This window comes from Grammomys surdaster, unplaced genomic scaffold, assembly GCF_004785775.1.
Source record: "Grammomys surdaster isolate TR1022 unplaced genomic scaffold, NIH_TR_1.0 125702, whole genome shotgun sequence".
Classification (NCBI taxonomy): domain Eukaryota; kingdom Metazoa; phylum Chordata; class Mammalia; order Rodentia; family Muridae; genus Grammomys; species Grammomys surdaster.
The window spans coordinates 2,799,426-2,827,220 of NW_021620537.1; the positions used below are offsets into that span (position 1 = coordinate 2,799,426).

Below are 27,795 nucleotides of genomic sequence, written 5' to 3' on the forward strand. Positions count from 1 at the left end.
AACAGAATATTAAATGCTTCATTGACTTTAACTTTTTAAAATATCATAAAACAGGTAACACTGCTAAATCACACCAGTTTTAGAAATCACTGATGAATTAGATCAGTCTATACATGTGATAATCTAGAATGGAGGAAAGAAATGTATTATGTTGGGGGAGAGGTTTTATCTTTGTTTCAACAGAAAAAAGCTATGGATTCCATCAAAATGAATAAAGATTAGATTTGACTCAGGGAGACCTCCTAAAAATCATGACCACAGTCACAAAAGAAGAAAACAAGAACCATAAACCAGGTATGGTATATGCTGATCCCTCTACACAGAAATAGCTCTGAGACTGGCTGAGACATGAATGTCTCCAGCCAGGACTTCAGTTAAGCATAGCAAATAAATCTTGTTGGCTCCAGAGTCCTCAGGCCTTATCATGCCATCATTTCAAATGGTATGGATGGAAATTTTGACTAGAGTTTGGTTATATAGTCCAAACTAACTTCAAAAGAAAGACAGATGCCTTACCTGCTCAAACAGAGAGAAGAGAATCATTTTTAGCTGAACTGTATATACTGCACATTTCATTCATGTGTTAATGCAGAAATGAATATTATTTTTGAAAGTTTACATGTTCACAGAGAAAAAGTACTGGACACCAGTGAAGTTCAAGCAGCCCTATCAAGATTCACCATTGAAGATGCTAAGAAGAATACTGAGACACTAAGTCATATTAATTCCAGCATCCTACTTGATCCTACCTCAGACACTTCCAGTCAGGACCTCAGTTAAGCTCTAAACTTACCAACCACACAGAGACTACAGTAAATGTTACATCTGGTTTTCTTAAGACTGGACAATATCCCAAATTTTTTAGCATCCCCAAAGAGACATCATCCCCAAACATTAGGAAGCAATTTTAAGAGAAAAATGTCCCATTCCCCCCCCCAAAAAAAAACTGGGTGGATAGTTTTTGATCATTCGATGAGTAATGGATGTACATTGTCACTTAGGTTGACTGGTCACATGTTGATGTTGGTCTTTGTCAAGGAGCAAACAAAATATAGTAGTTTACATTCAGGGATCTCTTTTTCCTCTTTTTCTTTTCTGTATCCTTCTTTCTCTTCTATTTAGTTTTAGAAAAGGAAGAAGGGATGAAAACAAAAACGGATAATTTAGAAATGATAAGATAAAAGGGTAGTTTATTTATTCTACTTTTAGACTAAAGAGCACTAACAAGCCAAACATTTTATACTTGATATGGAGTTTGTATATTGATATAGACTTAGGATTACAACATACTGCGTGTAACTGTTTAAACTTTTATTTAAGGCATTTTAGGTATACAACTAATTTTAAAATGCAATGTTAAGTTCTAGTCCTTGTGAAAGCTTCTATTACAAACTGCTTTGAATAATTATGAAATGCAAATAGTAGTTATTCATGTTCATGTTGAGTAATAGGTTAGTTAATTACAAAAGTAAGCTTTATTTTCCTTCCTGTAGGTGTTTTGAAAGTAAAACAGATAGTAGATAGCTAGAAACAAACAATGTTTGCTTATTCAGTTATATAGATATATAGATACTTAGATATTTAGATAGATAGATAGATAGATAGATGGTTTTCAAAAGCCTCAGAGACCTACAGAATATGAAATTTAAAGATTTTTCTGGTTATACCATTTTTATTTACATTGTTTGTTACATTGCTTATTCAATATAGAAAAATATGAATATATTCATAGTATTCTCTTTTAATTTGGTAAGTCCATGTTGTCAAATATTGACTATTTTTAATATTGGGTGTCCTACCCAATTAAAATAAGCGGAAGAATGGACCTAGCCAGCAACTCTTATCGCTTGTTACTGATACAGCAGGAACACTCATTCCTCTGTTTAATCCTAATTCCCAAAGACAAGATAGAACAACTGATTACTGTACTGGCTCAGGAATATGTTTTTAAAAGTAGAAATAATTCATTCTTTTTCCCCACGGAAATGCTTAAGGTATACATTAAACACTCCAATGACCAAGGAGAAAATGTGTTTATAAAGTGGTCATGCTACATGAAAACTCAATGGTCAGCCTCACTTCGGTGGACATGTGTGTCAAGCAGAAGTGGGGGCTGAGGTGTCAACATAATTAGGCTAGAGAGAACCCACACTTTCGAGTCAAACTTCTTTTTAAAAATTTTTACAAATAAAATCAATGATTATATCTTTTGGGCATAATAATTAAATGGGTCAAACTTACAAATTAATGCTTCAAAATACAGTCTTTTCCATGACTTGTAGTTGTAATGTACACTAAGTACAGAAAGAGCTGCACACCTTAAGCTGAATACAGATGACTAGCTTTTTAAAAACCAGACTCTGGACTTATAAACAGAGCAGAAAATGCAAACGCCAAAAACACGACACCTCCGATGATTGTCACAGTTCTGACAGAGATTTTTTGTGCTATCATTCTTCCTCCAATTACTGCCAATCCAGTGCATAAGCAATGTCCCACAGTGCCACCCACTGCTACACCGTAGGGATCCTCTCTAGCTGCCAGAACAATGATAGTGAGTTGAGAGCGATCCCCCCAATTCTGCCAAGAATGTTAATGTGAGTGCTTGAACGAAAATGGGTGAGATAAAATGTAACCACTTTTTTCTGAGGTATTGCTGTGCTTGTACCAGTTTCAACATCTGGCCCATTTAAGAGTTTGGTTCGCTGGAATTCTTCATCTTTCTTTTTTAACTCTGCTTGCACTTCTTCCAGCTCCTCCTGACCCTCATCTGGGCTCATCTTCAAGCCTTCCCGAAGCATTCTAATGCCAAAAAATGGCAAAGAGTGCAGTTGAAACATAGTATGTATACACCCTGGGGATGACTGTTGTGGCATAGCCAAACAAAACTGACAAGCATGTCATCAGGCCCAAAGCAAGCATAGCACCAGCTAGCACAGTCAGCCGGTTATAGCGCATCGCCATGATAGCAGCTATGAAAAACGTCTTGTCGTCGAGTTCGGACACTATGATAACTGATATGGCAGCAACAAATGCATGGATAAATCCCAGATTCGTCTGGGCAGCTGCATCTTTTCTGTTGGTATGAACTGGGGCTGCTGGTGTCAATCCTTTCTCTGCCGGGGCCGGCTCCAGGCCCTGCACTGCAGCAGGCTGTGGCTGAAGCTGCTGGGCGGGCGCCGGTGGCTCCTGGTTCAGGTGGCTCAGGTCTTCCTCCGGGCCCGCGCGGACCCCGACCGGGGACCAGAGCAATGGAAGCAGCAAGAGCACGAGCAGCCTTCGCGTCGGGGCCCGGCCGCTCCCCCGGGCCGCGGCCTCCATCCCGCCTGCCCAGCCGGCACCGCGCTGTGGCAGGAGGAAGTGCAGGCAAAGGGAAGCGTCGAGCCCGGCGTGGCTGCTGACCCGCGCATCCGTCAGGCCTCGCCGCAGCTCAGCGGGCAGCCTGCAGCACGCGGGACGCGGAGACACGGACAGACCAGCGGGGGCGCTCCGCAGCAGCCGGGCAGCAGAACCTACACACTCCTCCAACTGCCTCAGCGGCCCAACTCCTCGGGCCCCGCCCCCTGGCCAGCTAAAGATTTTTTTTTTTTTTTAATAAAAGGCTTTTCATGATAATGAGATGTCCTTATCTAGAAGCTCCCCTATTCTACGTCAAAGAAGATAACGAACATCAAAGACTCTCCTTATGGAGTTTGCTTCCAATGTGGAAAGGTGTCACTTGGGGAAAAAAAAAACTTCCTTTGCCCCAAAGAAGATACAAGGAGGTGGATTCCCAAAGCTTTGCCTAGACAAGGTAGGAAGTCCTTCAATATTCCTACTTCATAGAATACTCTTTCAGATATTCTGGGCTAGAAGGCCAAAGACAATGCTCCAATTTTGCAGAGGAAACTTGGGTGACTGTCTGGTTAGCTAGAAACCTCTGTTATTTCTGTAGTTTTGTAAGCTGCTTGCACTGTGCGTCCTATATTCTCGGTAATATGTATATTTCTCAAGTCTCTGATGGGAATGAAGATTAGATAGCTATAATCTCACAATTAAGTTGTTTAAGATTTAAGAAAATATTTTAAGGTCTAAGAAGATATTTATAGGTTGATAAATGCAAGCTAGTATAGAAAATTAATTAGAAAAAAAGAAAATTAATTAGGTATAGAACTTTACACTCACTAAGATAAGATAGATAGTACAGTACTTTCTCCAAGCTTGTCAAATGCATATGGACTAGAAACTGTGAATGTACCCCTTATCTGGTAGTTCTCTTGATTTTTCTTATTGAATATAGTTTATTGATGTTAGAGAAAGAGTCTTTTATTGGACTAAAATCGGGGGATATATGGATAATCTCTTGTGTACTGTGTGGAAGCATTACCTGTCAAAAAATCTGATGGCCAATAAGCTGAGACATGATTAGAAGGTGGGACATCCAGCAGTCACACACACACATACACACGCACACACAAAGTGAGAGAGAGACAGAGACAGAGATGGAGAGACAGAGAGACAGAGAGACAGAGAGAGAGATGGAGAGACAGAGAGACAGAGAGAGAGATGGAGAGAGAGACAGAGAGAGACAGAGAGAGGCAGAGAAAGACAGAGAGAGACAGAGAGGGGAAGAAACTGTAGGGTGAGGAGCTGATACTAAAATGTGGTTACCTATATTCTTCCTTATTTATGTCAATAAAGCCAGCAGAAGCCAATCATTGGGTGAAAAAATAAAAGATGGGATTTCTGCATCCCAGGAGGAAGAGGAGGGGACAAGAGAGAGTAGGGTAGGGGGCTTTTCGGCTGGGCTTTTAGTCCAGGCTGTTGGAGAGGAGCACACACACCATGTCAGGCATGGGGGCAATTAGATGTGGTGGTGGCCTCCACACCTGCTGCATTCTGATATAGGATAGCTGATGAGTTTAGAGCAATAGATTCTTCACCCAGCAGTTTTACCATCTGGCAGATTTTAAAATATTAAGGCTGTCTGGTGTTTTCCATCCACAACAACTCAGCTGGGGCAGGCATTAGCTGAGCTAGCCTCAGGGTGGTTGGGCAGCAGAGAGCTTTCACAGCTCCCAGCATTTCTAGGAAAAGCATCAGCTGGCAATCGGTGGAGCTAGCCATGGGAGATTGAAGGAACACATTTCCCTGTTAGGGGACCAGCTAGCCATTGGCAGAGCTACGCTGGGAGTGGAACCAGCGGAAATGACTTCTTGGAGCAGAGCTGAGAGGGTAACCCAAGAAGGAACAAGCATGGTTTTTAAAACTACATGCAAGAGAGGACCTCTGAGAAATAGTGAGGCACAGGAAATGTTGCCCGGGACTCTAACTCAGAGCAAGTCAGACATATGGAACTGAGGAGAGATAGCTAGCCATATAGCCATCATAGAACACTATAAACATTTCAAATGAGTTATCAACTAGTAAGAGCAAGTATGACCTAGGCAGTTTTTAATTAATAATAATCCTCTGATTGATTGTTTGCAAACTGGGGCATGGGTGAAAAAGCCCAAGGTTTCAGAGAGATTCTATCCTCGTTCTGGATTGCCTTATCTAGCCTCTGTAGGACAGAGTGTGTCTAGTCTTACTGTAACTAGATATGCCATGGATAGTTGATATCCATGGGAGGCATTCCCTTTTCTGAAGAGAAATTGGGTGCAGGGAAAAGCATGAGGAGTGACTGAGGGATGGGGGGGACTGCTATTGGGATATTACACTAATTACTTAATTGCAAAAACAAAGAAATGAAATTTCATTGCTTATTTTATAAGAAGCATCAGAGGAGCACCAACATACACTACGCTTACTGAATGCTGAGGAAAATATTCCACGGATACACTACACTAATTCTATACTAAACACTAAACCATAGACTAAATATGATGAAGTCTTAACAGTGATCATTTGATGTAATAATGAATACGAGGTTTGAAAGGTGCTGATTTCTAGGACACTTGATCCTGAATTTATGAAGACAGTGTATTTACTAGTAAGAGAAAAGTAAGGGTAGACTGAGAACAAGGTGAATGCAGGTTATGATGTCAGGAGTCAAGTGAGAGAGCACACTACTAACACATCTAATGAATGGCCAAGGTCTCAACATGAACATGGAAGAGATGGAGAAGACACGCCATTTTAATTCCAGGAAACCTCTTGTGTATTGTATGGATGCATCTCCTGTCAATTAAAAAGTGTATGGTCTATGGCTTAGGGAAGAAATGGAGGTGGTACCTCACAGAGATAAAGAATTGTGGGAGAGAACCATTCTGGTGATCAGCATTGAAAGATGTAACAAGTCAGAATCATGATACCTGAGCACAGGTAACCAACAACATGGCAGAATTGTAGGCTAGAATCGATGGAATATTTTAAGTTATATCTAGTCAGAGAAGAGTCTAGGTATATGACCAAGGTATCTGAAAATATATTTGAGTCTAAGTCTTATTTCTGGCAGCATGGGGTTGGGAGTGAGAACCAGGACCTACCATCAACCGAAACCAAAAGAAGCCAGTGGAGTGATTCAAGTGTGTGTGAAGAACTGAGACTATAAATACTTTGGATCCAAACTCCCCCCTGAAAGGTATATGTCTGAAGCAGTATGGAAGACACAAGGCAGAGAAAAGCGATGTGATGTCTAAGCTGGAGTTTCTATGGCTGTGAAAAACACTAGGACCAAAGTAAGTAAGGAGGAAACAGTTTATTTCATGCTGTAACTCTTGGGCTGTACTCCATTAATGAGGAACATCAGGGCAGAAACTGACAGCAGGAATCTGGAGGCAGGAACTGATGCTGAGGCCGTGGAGGAGTCCTGCTTACTGGCTTACATCACATTTTCCTCAGTGCCCTTTTAATCTCTGAGCTGAATACGTTCAATAGTAGTTCATGGCAAAAATCTTGAGTTCCATTAAGGAACTCCAACTTCAGAGAAGACTTCTCTTTCATGGCTTTGATATTTTCTTCTATTCGTTTTATTTCCTTTTTCAAGTCATCACACTGCTCCTCAAGTCCTTCATGAACTAGTTTTTCTAGTGCCTATCAAAAAGAGAGAGTCCATTTCTCAGAATATCCATTACTAGCATTTCATATTAACAACTTCAGCAGCTGAGCACATGTTTCCTCCACCTTGTAAAAAATAGAATTTGACAAGTTTGATCAAACCTCAGACTTTCACCTGAAGAGTGAGAGTAGCTATGCTGAGCTTCACTGAGCTGAGCCAACCCCATCTGTCTAACAAATGATGGTAACTAATTGTTGGCCCTGAGATTGGAGCTGTCAAGCTCTTGGATGGGAGAACAACTGAGTTTGTATTGGGCTCTAGCTCTGTAGAATACAGCGACCAGCTCTAGAAACAGACACTACAGGATTCAGAGCTTCAGATTCAGAGCTTCAGATTCATATCCTCACTAATCAGATCCTTTCAAACTGGTATCCTTGACTCTTATGCTAAGAATTCTTGGAGTGTTAGGCTGAAGTATTTTTCTGGTGGAGGAAAATAAGGCTGCACTGAAACATAGAAGTTTAATGGAGGATGGCTTTTTTCACTCCTGAGATGGCAAATCCTTTAAGTTTAGACTCCATCTTAGAGAACCTGACCTAGGTTTGAACTCAGATAAACTAATAGGCTGTTACCTAGCATTAGTTTCCAAGTTGTCCCCCAACAAACCCTGAGCCTCGCTCCAGTCTCTAGGCTAATCCCCAACAAAACCAGCTTTTCCTGGTTACACCCTCAACAGCACCAGTGTCTCCAGGTTATTTCCCCAAAAAAAACCTGTACCCCCAGGTTACAAGCCCACCCCCTGCCTCAGGACTGTCTATGCAGAGGGAAGCAGAAATTAAGTTTGTGATATGCTTCTCAGAACCAGCCAATTATTTCAAAGGCCACAGTAGCTATCCAACTAGGTGTTTGCATACTTCATCCCCGGTCGCTGCTTACTACAAAGACTTGCCTCAATAGACACTCAGAGCTCCCCTACTACCAAAACCAGCCTCTGTAACAGTGGTGTGATGGGTGGGCTTAGCTAGCTCAAATAGAATAAAGGCCCTGCTGTGAGGTGCATCAGATTCGGTTCTGTCCGTGTTTTGGGGATCATGAACATTTCCTTGGCACTACACTCCTACGTCATTCACTTTGCTAACACTACAGTAGGTGATGTGTCTTTAGAATTAAGGGCATTACCAGGGTTGTGGTGGATTTCAGGTTTCCATGGTCTCATGTCATTGGAGGTTCTCTCTGGGATCATGATTTCCTTGAAAATGCCATACTGTCCCTTCCAGGGGAGTTATGGTCAGTCATATACTACAATTTCATCAAGACATATTTACCTTCATCTTCAGGTCCAGAACCCTCTCTTGATCTCTCAGAAGGTTCTCCATTTCTATCTCCATCTTCTCCTTTATCTGGGCCATGGTTTCTGAGATGCTTATCTTTAGAGCTTCCATCTTTTCCTCATTCTCCTTTTGTTGCTGTCTAATCACCGCCAGTTCCTTCTCAGCCGCCTCTTTCTTGGCCTTCTCGGCTGTCCCACAAAGTTTTAGAGAAGTAAGAAAGGATAATCAGAACTGAGATCTACCCTCTTGATCTTAGGGATCAGGGTGATTTATACATAAAAACTCTCCACAACTTCACATCACCATGCACTGATGTCCTATGTGATGGCGATGCACTACTGACTAGGCATGCAACACCAGCCTCAATCATAGTTTTCAGATCTAGAAGATGATGCAGGAAGGAGGTCCTTGTCTGGGGTATCCCACTATCCATTAGTCATGGGGCTCTATAGGAAGTCTAGGAGACTTGAGCCCTCTTCTGTACCTTCCAGAACTTTCTGACTTTCAGTGAGGGCTTTATCTGACTTCAAGATGGACTCTTCCACAGTGATCTGTGACTTCAGGAAGTTCTGGAAGACCCCACTTGCCTGGGTAGGAAAGGAGAGAAAGTCTTAAGCAGCAAGGATGTATTCTGCTGATGAAAGTGTTATCATTCCATGAAATTACTACCCTGACTGTCGTATTTAAATCCTGCTTTAGTTCCCATGTGAGTCATTTAATTCTTTGGCTAAAACAAACCCTGTGCTCTTTGCTTAAATAAAAACACCCTCTATAACAACTTCCTATTGCTCTCCAGAAATGTCACCCACTAGCCACCCCAGGTAACACTCCCATCCAAATTTGATTGCAATTCCACAAATATATATGTGGCAGACAGACTTATGGGTAGATTAGTAGTCTGAGACCTTATTGGGTTTAGCGTTTCCATCCCTCCCCTTCTTGTAATGGTGTCTTTGCTAGTCTGATTCTTTTACCTGCATATAATATGCACATATACACCTCTTCAAATAATGTTCCTAGAATCTCAGACCCTCCTGTTGTGTTCCTGAACTGACTACACATACACTCCTCTCTGAATGATAGTAGAAGTGTCTTCACCCCTAAGTCAATCACATCATGAGAGGTTCTATTTAACTGTTTTACCTAGGTATGCATCCAAGAGAATAGAAAGGCCAATCTGGACTCAAATTGCTTTTAGTGCATGCACAGTGTTGTCTGGCAAACTTTGTTCTTCAAATGAAATTTTATGAAGAAAACTCACACTTAGCATCTTATTCCAATGCACAATTGAGCATACATATAATTAAAATCTGATGAACTATGTATGAGAAAGACATGCGTATTATAGATATTGAATGCATGACTTAATCTATCCTTCAGAGTAGAGAGCCACACAAACTATGGCTATAGTAGCAGCCTCTTCCTTCTTTTAGATACATTAAATATGATCCAGGGTGGGACTTGGCCGTTTGAATAGCCTCACTTATATGGTCACGGTGGATCTGGCCAGTATACTCCTATCTCTATGATTGCTTCACTCTGAATGAAGCTGTCCATCTGCTTTGGTAAGTCTGTGTGAGCTTCTCTGTTCATTGCATCCCTCAACTGCACAATGGAGATATCGTTAAGTAATAATTCATCCTGACCTTGAGTTTTAGATTGATACTCCAATGAGGAAAATAACACTAATTCAGCTTAGGAAATAAGCTTTCAATATGCTAGCATCATCACCATGAGCATCATCAGTATCATCATCACCACTGCCGCCGCCGCCACCACCACCACCACCACCACGACCACCATCGTTATCATCTCCACTCTACCTCTTTAAGGTTGATAACTAGATTATATTTAACAAGTATACTCTATTGTCCATGTCATCTAAAACCATAAGATTCTGACAATAAATGTTTTTCCTGTAATAATATGTATTTTGGGTCAAAAATTACCAGGTTATTCAATAAATCAATGTTCTCTTTCTCTTGGATTTATATTATAAATCTCACCTTCAGAGGCAACAAATACTTAGAAGTCATAAAATACTGTGTAGTAATATTTGTATCCAAAGATACAAAATTTGTGGATTTAAAGACTAGCATGGCCATGTTATACTCACTCTGCTTTCTCTCCATGAAGCCTGTGTGCTTTTAGAAACCAGGAGCAGCAGTTTCAGCTCTAGCTGTGCTCTAGCTGCACAACCACATCTGCCCTCATCCCTCACCTTCACTCCCTTCCTGGGCACTCGATCATAGTCCTGCTCAACCTTCTTCCTGGCCTCTAGGTAAAGACTGTGGCCCCCAGGGACAGAGAAAGCCCCACATGAGATGCTCTCCCTCAGGGACTCTGAGAGCTTGTCCAGTTCAGCTTCGCAGTGACTGAGAGATGCTGCTTCATTCTGTCGCATGAAAGTTTCCTCCCTTTCTTCTATGGTGACCTGCAAGTTGAGTAGGGAAGGACAAATCAAATAGGCTGTTAGAAAAAAGTTACCCTGTGGTTGTTCAGGACAGAACAATGTAACAGTCCCAGAGTGGACTGGGACAGGATCAATGGGGGACTGGCCTCTCTTATGGTCACTATGAGTAACTTCTGAAAACCTTCTAATTTCTTTCGCCTCAAGCTAAATAACTATTTCAGTGAGGTGAGTGGGCATGAAATCTGTGTTCTTCTTCATGTGTTAGGATGAAAGGGTTTCCACAAATCAATAATGAGTTCAAAGTTCAACCAGAAGTAGAAAAAAGCTTCCTCAGGAGAATGTGCTTTGGTGTGGGTCAAAATATCTGCACAGGAAATCCACCTGTTGGTTCTCAGTAGGTTTGTTATCAACAGAGATATTAGTGAGTACTTTATGGATTTCTTCAAGATGAGTAAAGACTGTGAAGTTAGAGGATGAAGATTCTAAGTTGGATACTTCTGAACTACAAAGCAAATGTTTTCTTCAGTATAAATTAATACATTTTTGTCACTTGTAAGATGTTGATGCAAAGATTGAAAGACAAACTTTCAGTGACAAGGTCTTTGGTCATTAAAATTAAGAGAAAGCCAGAGTTTCTTTCCTTGGTGTCTTTGTACCATAACATCTCATATACAGTGTTTCTCAACATTCCTAATGCTGTGATCCACTATTTAATACAGTCTCTCAAGTTGTGCTTAACCCCAAACATAAAGATGTTTTTGTTGCTACTTCAAACAGTAATTTTAATATTTTTATGAATAGTAATGTCATTATCTGATATGTCAGATATCTGTGATGCAGTACCTATGAAAGAGACATTCATGTCCCCAAAGGAGTCTTAACCAATACGGTGAGAACCATTGTCAGAAAATGAAAGACACTGATTGTCTTCTAAGTTCTGGCTAACCCTTAGTACATGAAACTTATTTAATTACATTGGTCATTTAAAATCCATTTCCTAAAATTGATTATAGACAAGGGAAACCAGAGGGATTTGAAACAGGGAATGATAGACTAAAGGTTTTATATTTGAATACTGAAGGAGGTCTTAGAGCCCTTAACTGAAATGAAGCCTATCTGACTCATTGCTTTAACTTAGTGAATAGAGACCCACATGCCTTGTGCTATATCTCAGCAGCCAAACACAATAGATGCATATTGTTCTCAGCTCTAATGAAAGTCATGTGCCACATGTTAACTTCTCAACCTCTTCCCCTTCCCTGTGTTCCCTAAAGAAATCTGTAAGACATAAGACCCTTGTTCCCTCCATTATAAGAAGGAAATAACATGAGATTTAAATGCTAACTCAAAGTCACATGACAGAAGGGCAGGGACCAGTAAGGATAAATGTTAAGATATACCAACATAAGATTAATCTTATGTAAATAAGATAAATCTTAAGGTATATCACCATGAGCTGCTCCTGAAACTCCAGCTGGTCATCCCTGAAGGAGTGCTCCATGAAGACAGCTAAGGCTTCCTTCTCACAGGCTGCATGCACATCCAGCAGCTCCTGGAGCATGTCTGTGGGAAGCCTCAGTTGCTGGCACATCTGCTCACTGTAGTGGTCAGCTGCCTTCTGCACAGCTGCTGAGTTTGTACACATGGCCAGGGTTGTCACTGCATTCTCCAGACAAGGAACAGTCCCACTGCCAATGGCATCCACGTAGGTCTGCACTAGAATTCCCAGTCCTGGTGAGACATCATATTTAGAATTTCAATTGCTATTTTATAAGGTTATATGGTCTGCATTATTAAAAGGTACATTATGCTGAAGATGATGTTTTCTTTTTTTCTTTATCATCATCTTTGTCCATGTGCAACTTATTCCTATGAATCTTCTTTCACAAACTATCATAACTGTTGTTCTTGTTCATCTTGTCTTTTGACATTCTTTAATTGATTATATTTGAAATTAATTAATAATTAAATCATTATGTTCAGATGTTCTCTGAAAGAATATTTTGCTACTGAAGCTAACTGAGGTGGCTTATCTTGTACACTAAATGCTTTAATTTGTGAACATCCTTCACAAATGGACCCCATGTGTCAGAATGTCTAGAATTTCAGGTTAATGTATAATTAACTTGAAGTGACAGAGAGTAGGAAGAGACCAGAATACGTCTTTCAACAGACAGGATTATTTTCAGTAGCATGCACAGCAAGGTACAGTATCTCTGCAGAGGTCAATTGAGGAGTCTCTCAGGGGAAAAAGCTACTTGTGACACTTTATAGGGATGTGGTGAGAGGCTTGGAGTGAGGAAAATGTTGCACTCAATCCTAGATTTCTCTACAGCAGTCTCCAGGGTGAGACAGACTGCCTTGGGAGACAGTTTGCATCTACCAACAACCCTTTCTGTGCTGACTAATAAAACAGAGCAAGGTCACCTGTGACTTCCTAGGAATCCTGTTTTACCACATAGGTACTCTATCTGGACACACTAGAGACTCTGTGATACCACAGGGGTCCAGTTTTTACACATCCAGCTCTTTACAAAGAGAGACTCTACATTTTACTCTGAAGTACTCACTGAACTCACATAGCACTCATGACCTGCTGTATTTCCCACTGATGAAAAATAACAAAATTCCTCTGACTGATTTTTGTTATTAGCAACCAAAGGAAGGTTTCTACATGCATTGCATGCAATTGGGGGCAAGTGATCTCCAATTGAAGTGCACCTCACCTCTGGTTTGTACCTATTTGTTGATTTAATTGATTTTCTTACTAGTTAATTGGCATTTATGGTTCTGGGTATTGAAACAGGTCTTTGTCTATTCTAAGCACCTGCACTACCTCAGAACCTTCACATTAGCAAGATACTCAGGCAATTTGCCTGCCCACCAATGGCTAAAATTTCCTTTTATATAAAATAAGGCTGGGATTACTGAATATGTATTCAGCTAGTCTTAAGACTCTTAAAAATCAAATTCTATCTTCATTAGGGTATCATCTAGTCTTTGGACACTGGCTTTGGTGGGATTCACTTATATGAGCAGCATATGACACCACAAAGTTAAATGGATGGTGTTGCTTAGTTTGATGAAGCTCAGTGTTGACCAGTAATGACTTAAAATGAAGAACAGATTTTTATGCCTATGATTTCCATTATTATTGACACCAGATTTAACATGAATAGCTACTGAACACTCAAAGTACATACATGGTCTGAACTTCTAAATTTATTTTAATTAAATTACATATAATTAAATATATACAGTACGTGTCATTTGATGCCAAATTGGATAGTTTAGATATCCAATACTCATTTCAGTTAAGTGCAGAAATATTGAGCATAAAGTCTCTATTCTTAGATTGTTATAAAGGCACATTGTACTGAATTATAAAATTCCATCTGGAATGTGGCAAAATTATTAAAACTGGAGTTTGGTGGATATTATATACCCAAAGAGCATCCAGTTGAAAGCAAAGAGAACTGGGTAGGAGACTTACGAGCTCCATTGACCTTGATGCCTCCTGGCAGAGTTTTAGCTTTAGAAGAGCTGAAGATGAAGGAACAGAAATCTTCTGCCTGTTTCACAAAGTCAGAATCCAGCTCATCATCATGCAGGCACTCTAGCTCAGAGAGCTTCTTCCACTGAGCAGGTGGATAGAAGACAAAACATTTCCTCTTGGGGAAGAACTTTCGAATACAGAGCCGAGGCAGGTTGTAATTTTTATCTTCTTCACTGCTACCTGAAAATATATATCACAGTAATAGTAGGTTCAGGCGTAGCTTATAGATTCCTCTCCAAGTTTTTGGTGGTATGGATCCCCATATGACCTTGAGGGAGATTAAAACGATATGATTACAGCACAGAGTGAACATTTCTCTCTGTACCAGAGAACATATCAATTGAAATTGAAAAGTCAAGACAGATACTAAACATGAAGCACTTCTTAGAAACAGCGTGAAAATTCAAAAGAGAAAAGCAAATCTGAACACTTGCATAAAGTGTAAAATCATGGAATTTCCCCTCTCTATTCTCCACTCTGGAGTCCCTGTACCTTTCTTGAGCTTCAAGGAATTCTCCAGATACTCGTCTGCTGTGAGGCTTTGTCCATCTGCTTCAAGTCTTAGTGTCACATCCCTCAGAGTCCACACAAAGTCAGGGAAGAAGCTCACAAATTCAGCTGAGTCTTCAACCCCATCACTGTGGTCAGGTGAGGATTTTACTCGGATCCTATCTGTAAGCTCTGCCACATAGCTGAGTAGCTAAGGAGAAGTGGTGAATGATCAGGGTATCCAGTCATCTCCTCAATTCCCACACATGATTTTCCCATGTTCTGACTCAAGTGTGAATCCAAGAATGAGTACATGGAATCTTGCCTTGAACTGGGACTATTGTGTTTCCTATCTGTCAACATTGACTACAGCATTCCTAGAATGAGATGTTCCCATCAGAAAGGATACTGCAGCTGGTCCATGGCCTGCTGGTTGATGACTCCCATACTGTTGTACACAAAAGTGCTACTTAGAAGAATAGCCAGGGCAAAGATCCAGCAGTCATTCTGGTTGTCACCCTGAAAGTCATAACAGTCCATTCTAGAGTAAATGTGCTCCCAGTGTTTTGATTTGGTTTATTTTCTGTTTTTAGAGTAACTAGTTTTAAAAAGCAAACTATAGAGATATATTCTCATAGTATAACTGAGAGGATGAGTTATTTCCAATTAGTTTCACTAGTTTGATCGACTCATACTTTTTCATCATGCTAGGACTTTTATGTCTATTGGTGGGTAATTTCAATAAAACAGATTGGTGGAGATTCCAAGTTCTTACAGACTCACAAAGCTTCCCTTCATGTAAGGTTTAATTGCCCTACATAACAATATTAATACTTAAATTTGAGAAATTATTACATATATAAGGCTTTAAATTTAACTCACTTTTAAATTGAATCATTTGGGGGATATGTTTTACCCTTACCCTCTCTTGATCAAGTTCAACCAATCATCCTCCTGGCTGTATGACATTGCTAGTCTTACTAAATGTACAGTGCTGTAAGTCAGAGAAAGATCTATCACATTCAATTTTCTCAATAGCTGAGTGTACACCTAACTTGTATGGCTTGCTAAAACCACAGAATCTCTTAAGGGCAGAATTAAACATTAAACTTCATTAAACATAAAGCCTCAGTACTTTAGTACTTTAGCCCTTAAGCAGCATTTTCTGTGGGGAAACACTCAAGAGAATGATTCTACTAACAGCATCTTTAAGCATCTGAGTTACCTAGATTTGCTCACTTAATGATGACAAGCCCTGTTCCCTCATGTTCATGGTCCCTCTAGAACTCAGACTTCTGACTATTTTCTGCCACATTAGTTACCAAATTTCTTACCAGTTGATAGAAATAAAAGCTATGTTGCAATTTAGAGTGAACTCCTAAGTACTGCAGAGGCCATTGAGAGTTAAGGAGCTTAATAAAAAGCAGCACTCTTCCATCTTACTTTCTCCACATCTCCCAGGCCCTCGGTGTCAAGCAGAACTAAGGTGTGGTCAGGCTTCTGGGGATGAGGCACACACCACATCCAGATCCCCTTAGTCTGAGACTGCACAGTGGAGCCCAGAGAGAATCCTGCAAAGAGCAGAGGAGGGACAAGAGTAGATATTTTCTAGTAGGAGTTTCTGAAAACTGAAACAAGAGTTAATGTAAACCAAGGTTAAAAACATAGTGTCATCACCACTAGGGTTGGTGTACATAGATGAGGTTATAAAAACTAAGGACAAAAGTAATCATTAATAAAAAGATAGAAAAGTAATGGAAAAGAGAACTGGAATATTCCATTTGCTTTGGAAGTTTTCTGTCATCTCTGTGGTCAGGGATCCCTCACTCTTGATTCATGAATTACTAAATACTTTGTGAGTTTGAAATATTTGTATAGTAATATTCTCTATTCTCTACAGGGCAAAAAAAAAAACAGTACATTTTTTAAATTGGTAACTAAGAAAAACCAAAGAAATGTTGTCTGACTCTTCTTTCTCTGATTAGCATAAGGAGAAGCACATAAAACCGATTTTGGGGCTGGAGAGATGGCTCAGCGGTTAAGAGCACTGACTGCTCTTCATGAGATCCTGAGTTCAATTCCCAGCAACCACATGATGGCTCAGAACCATTTGTATCAGGATCTCATGCCCTCTTCTGCTGTGCCTGAAGACAGTGACAATATACTCATATATATATAAATAAATAAATCTTTAAAAAAAACAATTTGGATTTTTTCCATAGCCAACATATAAAGCTCTTCAACATGAATTAATCTTAAACATTCTCTCTCTCTCTCTCTCTCTCTCTCTCTCTCTCTCTCTCTCTCTCTCTCTCTCTCTCACTCTCACTATGGATTAACAACTACAATTGAGTATCTATCCTTGTCTTGAACTTTCTGTTCTAACTCCCTGTGCTGAAAAATGATGGTGAGGGTGGACTTAAGGGACCCAGGATAACTTTGTTGGTGACATTCACCTGTTCTCTTCCCAGCCAGCCTGTTCATCAGGTAGGATTTGCCTGTGCGGTAGAGGCCCATGATTGCCACCACAACCACTGGCTGTGTGATGGTTGTCAGGATCTCCAGAGCCTTCTGATTGGCTATCAGTTGTCCTTTCACATTCTCAATGAGGCACAAAGGGACTCCTGATGCCATGCCCACTGTGGTTCCTTGACTGCAGAGGGGAAAATGGGATTAATGAGAATTCCAGGCTTTCAGCTGAGCTAGCCCTTGCAGCAGACAGGCTGCTTAAAGAATGCTAGGAGATTCACCATGCAGCAAGCTGGGCATCGAAGAGATACAAAATGGATATTTGTGTCATCCGATACTTAAAAATCGTCAAGAGCTAAATATTTTTATGAAAATGCTTTGTCTTCATTGAAGAATTCTAATGACCAAACATATCCAGGTAACCTACAGTAAAAAGGATTTTATTTAACTTTTTCACTAAACAGATTACAGAAACCATTAAGCAAAAAGTAGAATATCTTTTAGTAAAATTCTTTATTTAGCATTTATCTATACTACATACTTTTACATGTATATAAAATATATGTGTGTTTGTTCCTTCATTAAACTGACTTTTAAAATTTTTTTATTTTACACATGTGGGTGTTTTGTCTGTGTGTTTCTTGCTCTATCACTACTGTGTCTGATGGCTACAGACCAGAAGGCACCAGATCCTCTGAAACTGGACTTACAAGTGGTTTCAAACTGCCATGTCAGTAAGTGCAGGGAATTGAACCCAGGATCTCTGGAAGATCAACAAATTCTCTTAACCACTGGGCCATCTCTAGGCCCTAGAATTTATTTTTATATGTCATCTTAGGGGCTCAGGCTAGATAATTGGTTCCTGATTTCAATGAACTATTTAGAGTTACTGATGATATTACAAGCTTAAGACTAAGCTAGGATATTTGAAACCTTGACTTTAAACAACAAATCAATCTTAATCCATACCAATGATCTTTATTTAGAGATATTACTTTATTTCCTCAACAGATGTCATGAAATATTTTCTGGTAAAACATGACTTTCATTTTCTCTATAAGTCATGCTGTTTGCAAAGTGTATATAAGCATCTTACTCTTACATTAATGTAGCTTTAAACACTTGGGAAACTCTGAGGTAAAGAAACAAGTACAGTTCTTTTGGTAGAGCTGTAAATTCCATTCCCCGTTTGCTTTACTGTTCTTTCTTTATTGCTTTGTCTCTGGTAGCAAAATCTCAGTGCTGTGGACTCTGTTTTAGGAGGTGAAGTTAAAAATCTCTTGAGACAGAAGAGGTGAGAATGCTGTCCATAGTTCCAGGGATAAGACAGCTGGACACTCAGAAAGAGTAAACTCCTAAGCACTCAGCAGGAACTAGTGAAATTTGAGTGCAGGTGTCAAAAGAAACTAATTATGGCTATAAAAAGAATATCAAAGGTCAAAGTTCAGAAGCAACAGCTTTGGGATGTATGAAATAGAGGTAATGGGGCTAGCAATACAGCTCATGGGATAATGCCACTTACTATACAAGTCTGACAACTCAAGTTCAAGTCCTGGATTCCACATCAAAGAGGAAGGAGAGAACAAAATTCAGAAAGTTGCCCTTTGATCTCCATAGGTGCTCTGTGGCATACACACATGCACACTGAAATACACAGAGCAAGATGGGAACTGGGGATTGGGGGAGAGAGAGAGGGAGGGACATAGGAGAGAGCAAGAGATAGAAAGGAGAAAGAGGAGAAGAGAAGAATAAAGAAAAGGAAAAGGAGGAGAAGAGGAGGAGGAGGAGGAGGAGGAGGAGGAGGAGGAGGAGGAGGAGGAATTATAAGGGAAGTTCCTGGTTTTCAGTTGCCTAATTGTTTTTTGATTGAGTCAATAAAGATGGTCGAAATCAATCACTGGGCAAAGATATAAACGAGGGATTTTCAGGTCTCATAAGGAAGAGGAGAGTCAAGATCGAGAAAGGGGCTTTTTGTCCAGACTTTGGAGAGAGGAGGATGGACATCATGTAGGCCTCAGAGCTATTAGACTCCTTGGTGGCCTCTGCCACCAGAAGAATTCTAACATAAAATAACTGATGAGTTTAGGACAATAGATTTTGTGTGCAGTGGTTGTGTCATCTGGCTGATTTTAAAGTATTAATATTGCATGGTGTTTTCCATCCTTGGTGACTCAGGTGGGCAGGAGAAAGCAGGCCAACAGGGCTGTTGGTTGGTGGAACAAGAGCTGTAGCTCCAGGAATTCTTAGGAGGAATGGTTGTTGGAAGGCTTGGCAACACCAGCCATAGGAACAGGCAGCACTCTCAGAAAAACATTAGCTAGCCATGGGCACTGAGTAGATGGTAGGGAGCAACTGTTGATGCCAGAGCCTAGCAAGGGCAAGCATTATATGGATCAGATCTGACAGAGGGAGACCCCCTGAAGAAGTACAAATATTCAAGAGAATCAAACAGTAGAGGTAAAGAATCTTTGTGCCACTCTTCACATGGCACAAATAAAGACCTAAGATTGGTGATTATAAAAATTGAATCATAAAAATGACTGTCTTTCACATGCTCAAACAAAGAACAGAATTAATTTCATACTCAGTCTATACACCTTACACAGACTAACACAATCCATACATATATCTTGATAATACTTAAATTCTATTTTGAGATTTGTATATTGCAGAGTGTACAGCTTTGGTGAGATTCATCCTCAGACATGCTGAACTGACCTGCTTGGACTCCTGGTGTCATGGATTCCAGATCAACTTGAGTCATTCAACCTTTCAGACAGATCCAGTTAGAACTAAGGTATCAAAGAATGAATAACAGTTGCTGGTTTTATTTATTTTATTTATTTATTTGTATGTTTGTTTGTTTTATTGGTCATTTTATTTATTTGCATTTCAAATGTTATTCCCATTCCCAGTTTCCCCTTCATAAGCCCCCATTCCCTCCTAACTTTCTCTGCCTCTATGAGATTTCTCACTCATCTGCCTATAACACTCCTGCCTCAGCAGCCTAGCATTTTCCTATTTTGTGTTATCAAGCCTCCACAAGACCAAGGGTCTCCCTTCCCAGTGATGCCAGATAAGGCAATCCTCTGCTACATATCGAGATGGAGCCACAGGTACTCATGTGTAATCTTTGGTTGGTGGTTTAGTCCATGGAACCTTTGGTGGGGTCTAGATGGTTGATATTGTTGTTCTTTCTATGGGATTGCAATCCCTTTAGCTCCTACAGTCATTGCCCTAACTTCTTCTTTGGGTTCCAGGTGCTTATTCCAATGTTTACCTGTGTACATTTGCATCTGTATTGGTCCGGCTGTAGCAGAGCCTCTCAGGGGACAACTATACCAGGCTCCTGTCAGCAAGCATTTCTTGGCATCAGCAATTGTCACCAAACTCAGACACAATAGCTGTGTCAGCAGATGGGATGAATCCCTAGGTGGGGCAGTCTCTGGCAGGCCTTTCCTTCAGTTTCTGGTCTACTCTTTGTATCTGTATTTCCTTTTGACAGGAAGAATTCTGGATAAATACTTTTGAGGTGGGTGGATGGCACCTGACTTGTCTTTCTTAAGGCCTAACTAAACCTCATATTTTCCCTAACATTCCCCTCCTTTTTAAAGATATTTCATGGCCTCTATTCAGTAGGATAAAATTGTGGAGAATCATTATCCTGGTCCCTTGCTTTTGGTTGTCTGATTATGGTTATTTTATAGATAATAATTTGGCTATTATTTTAAGGTATAATTTGGAAATGGTATTCATTTTATACAGGGAGGAAATATATGTAATGGATTACTAAATTTATTAAACTAAACATTGTGTACCCATAATCTTAATTGGTAGAAATCTTTATAGTTGATACAAAGTTAAAGATATTTTCTTATGTTAGTACAGAATTTAGTTTAATACAGAATTAAGGTTTCTATTAGTATAAATCTATATATTGATACAAAAATTGAGATTAGTATTGTTACTCTTAGATAGGCATTGTGCCTATGCAACTTTTTCAAGAATATAAATTTAGGACTAGATAGCAAACTCATTGTTCTGAGTGAATTATAAAAGGATGTTTTGAGATATTTCCATTAGAAATAGGTGAGAGTAGTTAAAAGACAATAGTTCAGATACACTTTACATAGATAGTCTTCAAATGCATCAAAGGTCTACAGAATATGACAGTTAAGACATCCCATTAATAAAAATCATTTGTTAAGAGACATGTCTACTCCTGACAGTAGTACCCCCTTCACAGTTCAGAGAAAATGTTGAGCACCATCACCTCCAAGAGATTTCTTTTGTAGCAGGGCAGCCACTGGGCAGAAGTTGCCCTAATTCATCTACAGACAAATAACACTGTACATGAAAGGACACAAGATACAAGATAGAGGATAGCTTAGCTCAGCAAAGACAGGATAAGTTAATCCTTCATGATAATGTCTGTTTCACTTAAAGTCTGTCATATGGCAATTCTTCTTCTGGCAAGAAGAAGACAACACAAGAACTCAGCACACAGAATCAACTAACCAGGGATCACTGCAGCACACAGAGACTGAACTGACAACCGGGGAACTGTACAGCTCTGACCCAGAAACTCTTTGTACATTTTTTTTCTGGACCTTGTTGTTATTGTGGACTCTAAACAGTAGGAGTGAGGGCTGTCTCTGACTCTTTTGCCAACTTTGGGAACTTTTCCTTCTACTGGCTTGCCTAGTTCAATCTTGATAGGAGAGTTTGTACCTAGTCTTATTGTAACATGTTGTGCCATGTGGGTTGGTATTTGGGGGAAGACTGCTCTTTTCTGAAGAGAAACAGAGGCAAAGTAGAGGAGAAGTGAATGAGAAGGGAGGTGGGTGAATGGAACTGATAGGAGAGGATGGAGGGGAAACTACACTTGGTGTGTAATATATATGAGAGAAGATTTTTTTTAAAAAGATAACACTATCCCCATGAAATCGGGCTGTAGGCAGGTGTGTAAAGCACTCTCTAAGTTAGTGATTGATGGTCAAGGGCCCAGCCTCTTGTAGGTGGTGCCATCTCTGGGCTGGTGGTCATGGGCTCTATAAGAAAGTAGGCTGAGCAAGCCACACAGAGCTCTCCCATAAGCAGTACCCACCCATGGACTCTTCATCAGCTCCTGTCTCCAGGTTCCTACTCTCTTAAAATTCTAGTTTAGATTTCCTTCAGTGGTGAACTGCAATGTAGAGGTATAAACCCAATAGAGACTTTCCTTCCCAAGTTGCTTTGGCCACAGAATTTCATCACACCAATAGCAACACCAAGACACAATCTGCTGTTGCTTCCTTAGTTTAAAAAGGAGATACAACACTAAGCTGAAAGCTTAATAGGATTAAGAAAGTATTACTGTTGCCTTAGTCAGTTTATATCATGTGATCTTCTTAAGATGGCGATGAGTTCAAAACCCAGAGGAAGCAGGGATCTCAGGAACTCTAACCTGGGCAGTATCTTAGGTAAGGAGAGAACAGCGCCTGCCCAAACAGGGAATAACTGGGACACACTGGGACCCAGGAATCCACTCCTGGCCCAGAGCACTGATTCCTTCAGGTCTGAGGCCAAGCACTGAGCAGATCTTGGGCCCCAGCTCTAACCCCAGCGGCAACACCCTCCCCAAACAGCTCTGACACAATCAAGACAATAGGAAAATCAGGCTCCAGAAAGACACAGTTCAGGTCGCCCTTAGGAGGTCCAGATGGTAAAAGGCAAGCGCAAGAACACAAGCATCAGCAAGCCAGGGTACTTGGCATCATTAGAACCTAGTTCTCCCAAACTAGACAGTCTTGAATTCCCCACATCACCAGGAAAGCAAGATTCAGATTTAAAATCACTTCTAATGATGATGATAGAGGATTTTAAGAAGGATATAAATAACACTTTCAAAGAATTTGAGGAGAACATAGGTAAACAGGTAGAAGCTCTTAAAGAGGAAACACAAAACTCCCTTAAAGAATTACAAGAGAACAAAACCAAAGAGGTGAAGGAATTGAACACATCCATCTAGGACATAAAAATGGAAGTAGAAACAATAAATAAATCACAAAGGGAGACTTCCCTGGAGATAGAAAACCTAGGAAAAAATCAGGAGTCATAGAAGCAAGCATTACCAACAGAATACTTGAGATAGAAGAGAGAATCTCAAGTGCAGAAGATAGCATAGAAAATATTGACACAACTGTCAAAGAAAACACAAAATGCAAAAAGGTCTTAACACAAAACATGTAGGAAATCCATGACACAATAAGAAGACCACACCTAAGGATAATAGGTATAGATGAGATTGAAGATTCTCAACTTAAAAGACCAATAAATATCATCAACAAAATTATAGAAGAAAACTTCCCTAACCTAAAGAACGAGAAGTCCATAAACATACTAGAAGCCTACAGAAAGCCAAATAGACTAGACCAGAAAAGAAATGTCTCCTGTCACATGATAATCGAAATACCAAATGCAGAAAACAAAGAAAGAATATTAAAGGCAGTAAGGGGAAAAGGTCAAGTAACATATAAAGGCAGACCTATCAGAATTACACCAGACTTCTCACCAGAGACTATAAAAGCCAGAAGACCTTGGACAGATGTCATACAGACCCTAAGAGAACACAAATGCCAGCCCAGGCTACTATACCCAGCAAAACTCTCAATTACCATAGATGGATAAACCAAGATATTACATGACAAAATCAAATTTACACAATATCTTTCCACAAACCCAGCACTACAAAAATAATAGCGGGAAAGCTCAAATACAAGGAAGAAAACGATACCCTAGAAACAGCAAGAGAATAAACTTCTTCTGACAAATCCAAAAGAAGATAGCCATACAAGGATAATTCTACCTCTAATAACAAAAATAACAGGAAGTAACAATCACTGTTCCTTAATATCTCATAACATCAATGGACTCAATTCCCCAATGAAAAGACATAGGTTAATGAACTAGATAAGTAAACAGGACCCTGCATTTTGCTGCAAACAGGAAACCCACCTCAGTTACGAAGACAAACATTACCTTAGAGTAAAAAGCTGGAAAACAATTTTTCAAGCAAATGGTCCTAAGAAACAAGCTGGAGTAGACATTCTAAAACCTTGAGCCTGAGAACAAAAAGGGAGGAACACAGGGCTCCACCTGTGCAGGTAGTTGAAGGTGGCCTTGTCAGGCGTCAGTGGAAGTGGAGGGCCCTGGTGCCTGATAGATTGGATTCCCTAGTGTTGGGGAATTTGAGAGCAGAGAGGCAGGAATGGGAAGATGGTGGGAGCACACCCTCATAGAAACTCTCAGAATTATATGGATTAGATATGATAGAGACAATCCATCAGAAGACTAGATTCCAGAATTCAAACAAAAAAATCTTGATACTAAAATTTCTTTTGAGAATTGTGTATTGCAGAATACACAGCCTTGGTGTATCTACTCATCAAGCAAGCTGAGCAGACCTGCTTGAAACTCTGATGTCCTGGAATTTGAGCTGGACGAAGTGAAGACGTAGACATCAGAGGCTTATCAATTTACTCTTCCCCCTGCCCCTCTTCTAATATCTCAATGCCCATAATCAGCCTGAAGAAGTTAATGAAGAGTCGGTGCCCCTACTATCTGAGCTTGAAATCTGAGGTAGTTAATATCAGGCTGTCTTTACAGGAAATAGTGGTGGTTTTGTTGAAGCAGGGAGGAATAGCTAAGATTTATTGCATTGCCATAACCTATTGGTAGAAATCTGTATAATTGTTATTAAGCTGAAGTTATCATTTCTTAAATGGTACAAATTTACTATGATTTCAAATTTAGGGTTTTCATTGGTACGAGTTTCTTACTGATACAGAAGTGAGATTGATATTTTTACTCTCATAGACATTGTGCCTATATAACACATTTAGGATTTCAAGGCTTAGTCCCAGTTCTTCTTTAACTTTTTTAACTGATTCAAGATTACTATCCTGTGAGTTAAGGGCCTATAGCAAATTCATGCCTCTGAGTTTATTGTTAGGGTGTTTTCTATATTTTATTTAGAAATAGCTGAGTGGAGTTAACAGACAACATTCCAGATTGCCTTACATGGATAGTTGGTTTTCAAAATGTCATTAGTCCACAGAATTGACGTTACAAACATTTCTGCATTAAGGTTCATTTTGATGAGAGACCTGTCTGCTCCTGAGAGCTTCCTGTTTAGATTCTAAGGAGAATTTGAGCATCTTCGAAGTTACTCCAGTTGTGGTAAGACAGCCACTAGGCAAGACTTGCCTCTTTTCATCTACAGACAAATTACTGTCCTGAAAAGGACACACTTGCAGAATAGTTGGCTGATTATATCTGCCAAGATAGAGTAATCAGCCCTTAATAATTCTGCATCACTAGGTTTTTCAGATGATCCTGGGCCTGAAGGGTGAACATCAGATGCTCCAACATTTTGTAGTATAGGGAATGTCCATGTGTTCAGCAGTCTCTGTAAATTGGCTAAGTTTTAGAAGCTATGCTTTGTGCTTCTCATGATTTCAGTTAATTCAGTCATTCTGGATTTCTGATGGGTTTGAAGATATACAGTTTCATAGCCATTCTCGGCTATTTATTTTGAGAGAAAAGATTTGTAAGGATGATTTTCAGCTAACTTTTATTCTATAGCTGAGAAAAAAGCCAGGTTCAGAACTAAGTCTTTTAGTTAGAAGAGATAGATGACAGAGGTTCTGGATAGTCAACAAAATCATGGACTGGGTATTAGGTCTATCTTGTACCTTACTGCTCTAGTTGTATTTTGAGAGAAAAGTTTTATTTTAACAGGAAGGGTGATAGGTAGGAGGAGCTAAGGTGAGAGGAGTAAGGAGAGGAAGAGGAGGAGTAAGGAGAGGAAGAGGAGGAGTAAGGAGAGGAGGAGGAGGAGTAAGGAGAGGAGGAGGAAGAGAGGAGGAGCTAGGAGACTCGAGAGAGTTAGACGGGGGGGGGGGAGGGATACATGGAGGTAGATGTTCGAGTGTCTCCCCCAGCCAAAGTTATTTGGTATATCAAGGTTGGGTATTAGGTTACACTTCTGATTGTATGGGCATCTTGTTATTGAGCATTACCAAACTTATAAAGTCTTTGATTGACATTAAACAATTACTAATAAAAAAGTTATTAACCAAATGGGTTTAACAGATATCTATATAATATTTCACCCTAAGAGAAAAGAATGTACCTTTATCTCATCGCCTCATTGTACCTTCTCCAAAATAGACCATATAACTGGTCACAAAACAGGCCTTAACAGATACAAAAACATTGAAATAATGCCATGCATCCTATCAGATCACCATAGACTGTGAAAACTGTGACCTTGCTGACAGATTAATTTCTAGTAGCTTCTTAGGTTACATGCTGAAATCCAGCCCTTCCTGACCACAACCATGAATGGAGAAGATGCTGTCTGGGATGTGGTGAGATTCTGACTCCCAAGGTCATACACTATGAGTTTGGCATCAATGTGCTGATATTGAGATGGGGGAGCTTCAAGATGTGCAGCCATTATGGAAGGATGATAAGGTTTGAAATACAGACCAAAACTTTCCTTGAATGCTGGAGTCCAGTTCCAGTGGGAATCTGGGATGCAGGATGGAGGTGTGCATTCGGGGAAATTGAAGAGAATGACCATCAGCTGTTGTTCAAGCAAGTGCCCCTGAGAAGCTTGGGTCATCCAACACATTAAAGCATGAGCAGATTCAATTGATATTTCTTTAATCGTTTTCTAAGAATCATTAACATTTGACCATCTTTTTCTTTCCTCCATTCTCTTGTCATCATTAACTGAGCTTTACTCCATATCTAAGGATTAATTAATGTTTACTTTGTATCAAAGCATTAATTTTATATTACAAAACAAATGATTACATCTAGACAAGGACATCCTGTTTAAGCTATGCCCAGATAGGCTGCAAATATGCAATTATATACTCAAGATAGATACTCAACCTTTATTGTTAGTTTTCAGCTCTGTGTTACTTTTATATTTTGTAGTAAGCAAAGGGTATATTGCGGTAATTATTTTAAAAATGTCCTCTAGTCAAACCAACTATCTAAGCTATGGAGGCTCTGCCTAGCTAATTCGCCATATTTCTCGGCCAGGGGCCACGTGTGCTCTGCAGCTAGAACCAGCTAGCCAGAAAACACCAGCCCTGACACCCATGAGACACCAGCCTGGGAGATGGCTCTGCCAATCTTCCATGCTGTCTCCCCAAGGCTGGACATTGCCCAGACTATCCTGCTATCCACATAGGCCTGGTAGAAAAATGAGACTCTAATGCTTAAAGATCAATCAAAGGCTTTATGTGTTTGATATTGCTCAATAACAATATGCCCATACAAAGAGTGTAGTTTCCCAATTAGCTAACCTAAAGTTATTAACCATGACTGCTCTCCATACTTGTGTGGCTCTCCATTGCTCCTACATCTCTGCTCTCTCTCACTCCTCCTCTTTCTTTTTCCTCTTCATCTCCTATCTCCTCGCATCTTAGCTCCTCCTACATATCACCCTTCCTGTTAAAATTTAAAAAAAAAAGTTTCTCTCAAAATACAATTAGAGAAT

General features: G+C 40.0%; 1 protein-coding gene and 1 pseudogene across 1 annotated transcript; both read right to left on the minus strand.

The window, feature by feature from the left end:
- Positions 1 to 2,306: 2,306 nt before the first annotated feature.
- LOC114639391 lies at positions 2,307 to 3,321 on the minus strand (annotated as a pseudogene).
- Positions 3,322 to 6,664: 3,343 nt separating this feature from the next.
- Positions 6,665 to 17,419, minus strand: LOC114639389 (guanylate-binding protein 4-like). Its single transcript, XM_028788140.1, has 10 exons — positions 17,225 to 17,419; positions 16,212 to 16,339; positions 15,178 to 15,287; positions 14,772 to 14,971; positions 14,217 to 14,459; positions 12,174 to 12,454; positions 10,532 to 10,744; positions 8,795 to 8,897; positions 8,305 to 8,498; positions 6,665 to 7,014 (listed from the first exon to the last, which is right to left on the minus strand). Exons 1-10 carry the CDS (start codon positions 17,400 to 17,402, stop codon positions 6,808 to 6,810), a joined length of 1,857 nt encoding a protein of 618 aa, XP_028643973.1. The 5' UTR covers positions 17,403 to 17,419; the 3' UTR covers positions 6,665 to 6,807.
- Positions 17,420 to 27,795: the final 10,376 nt, after the last annotated feature.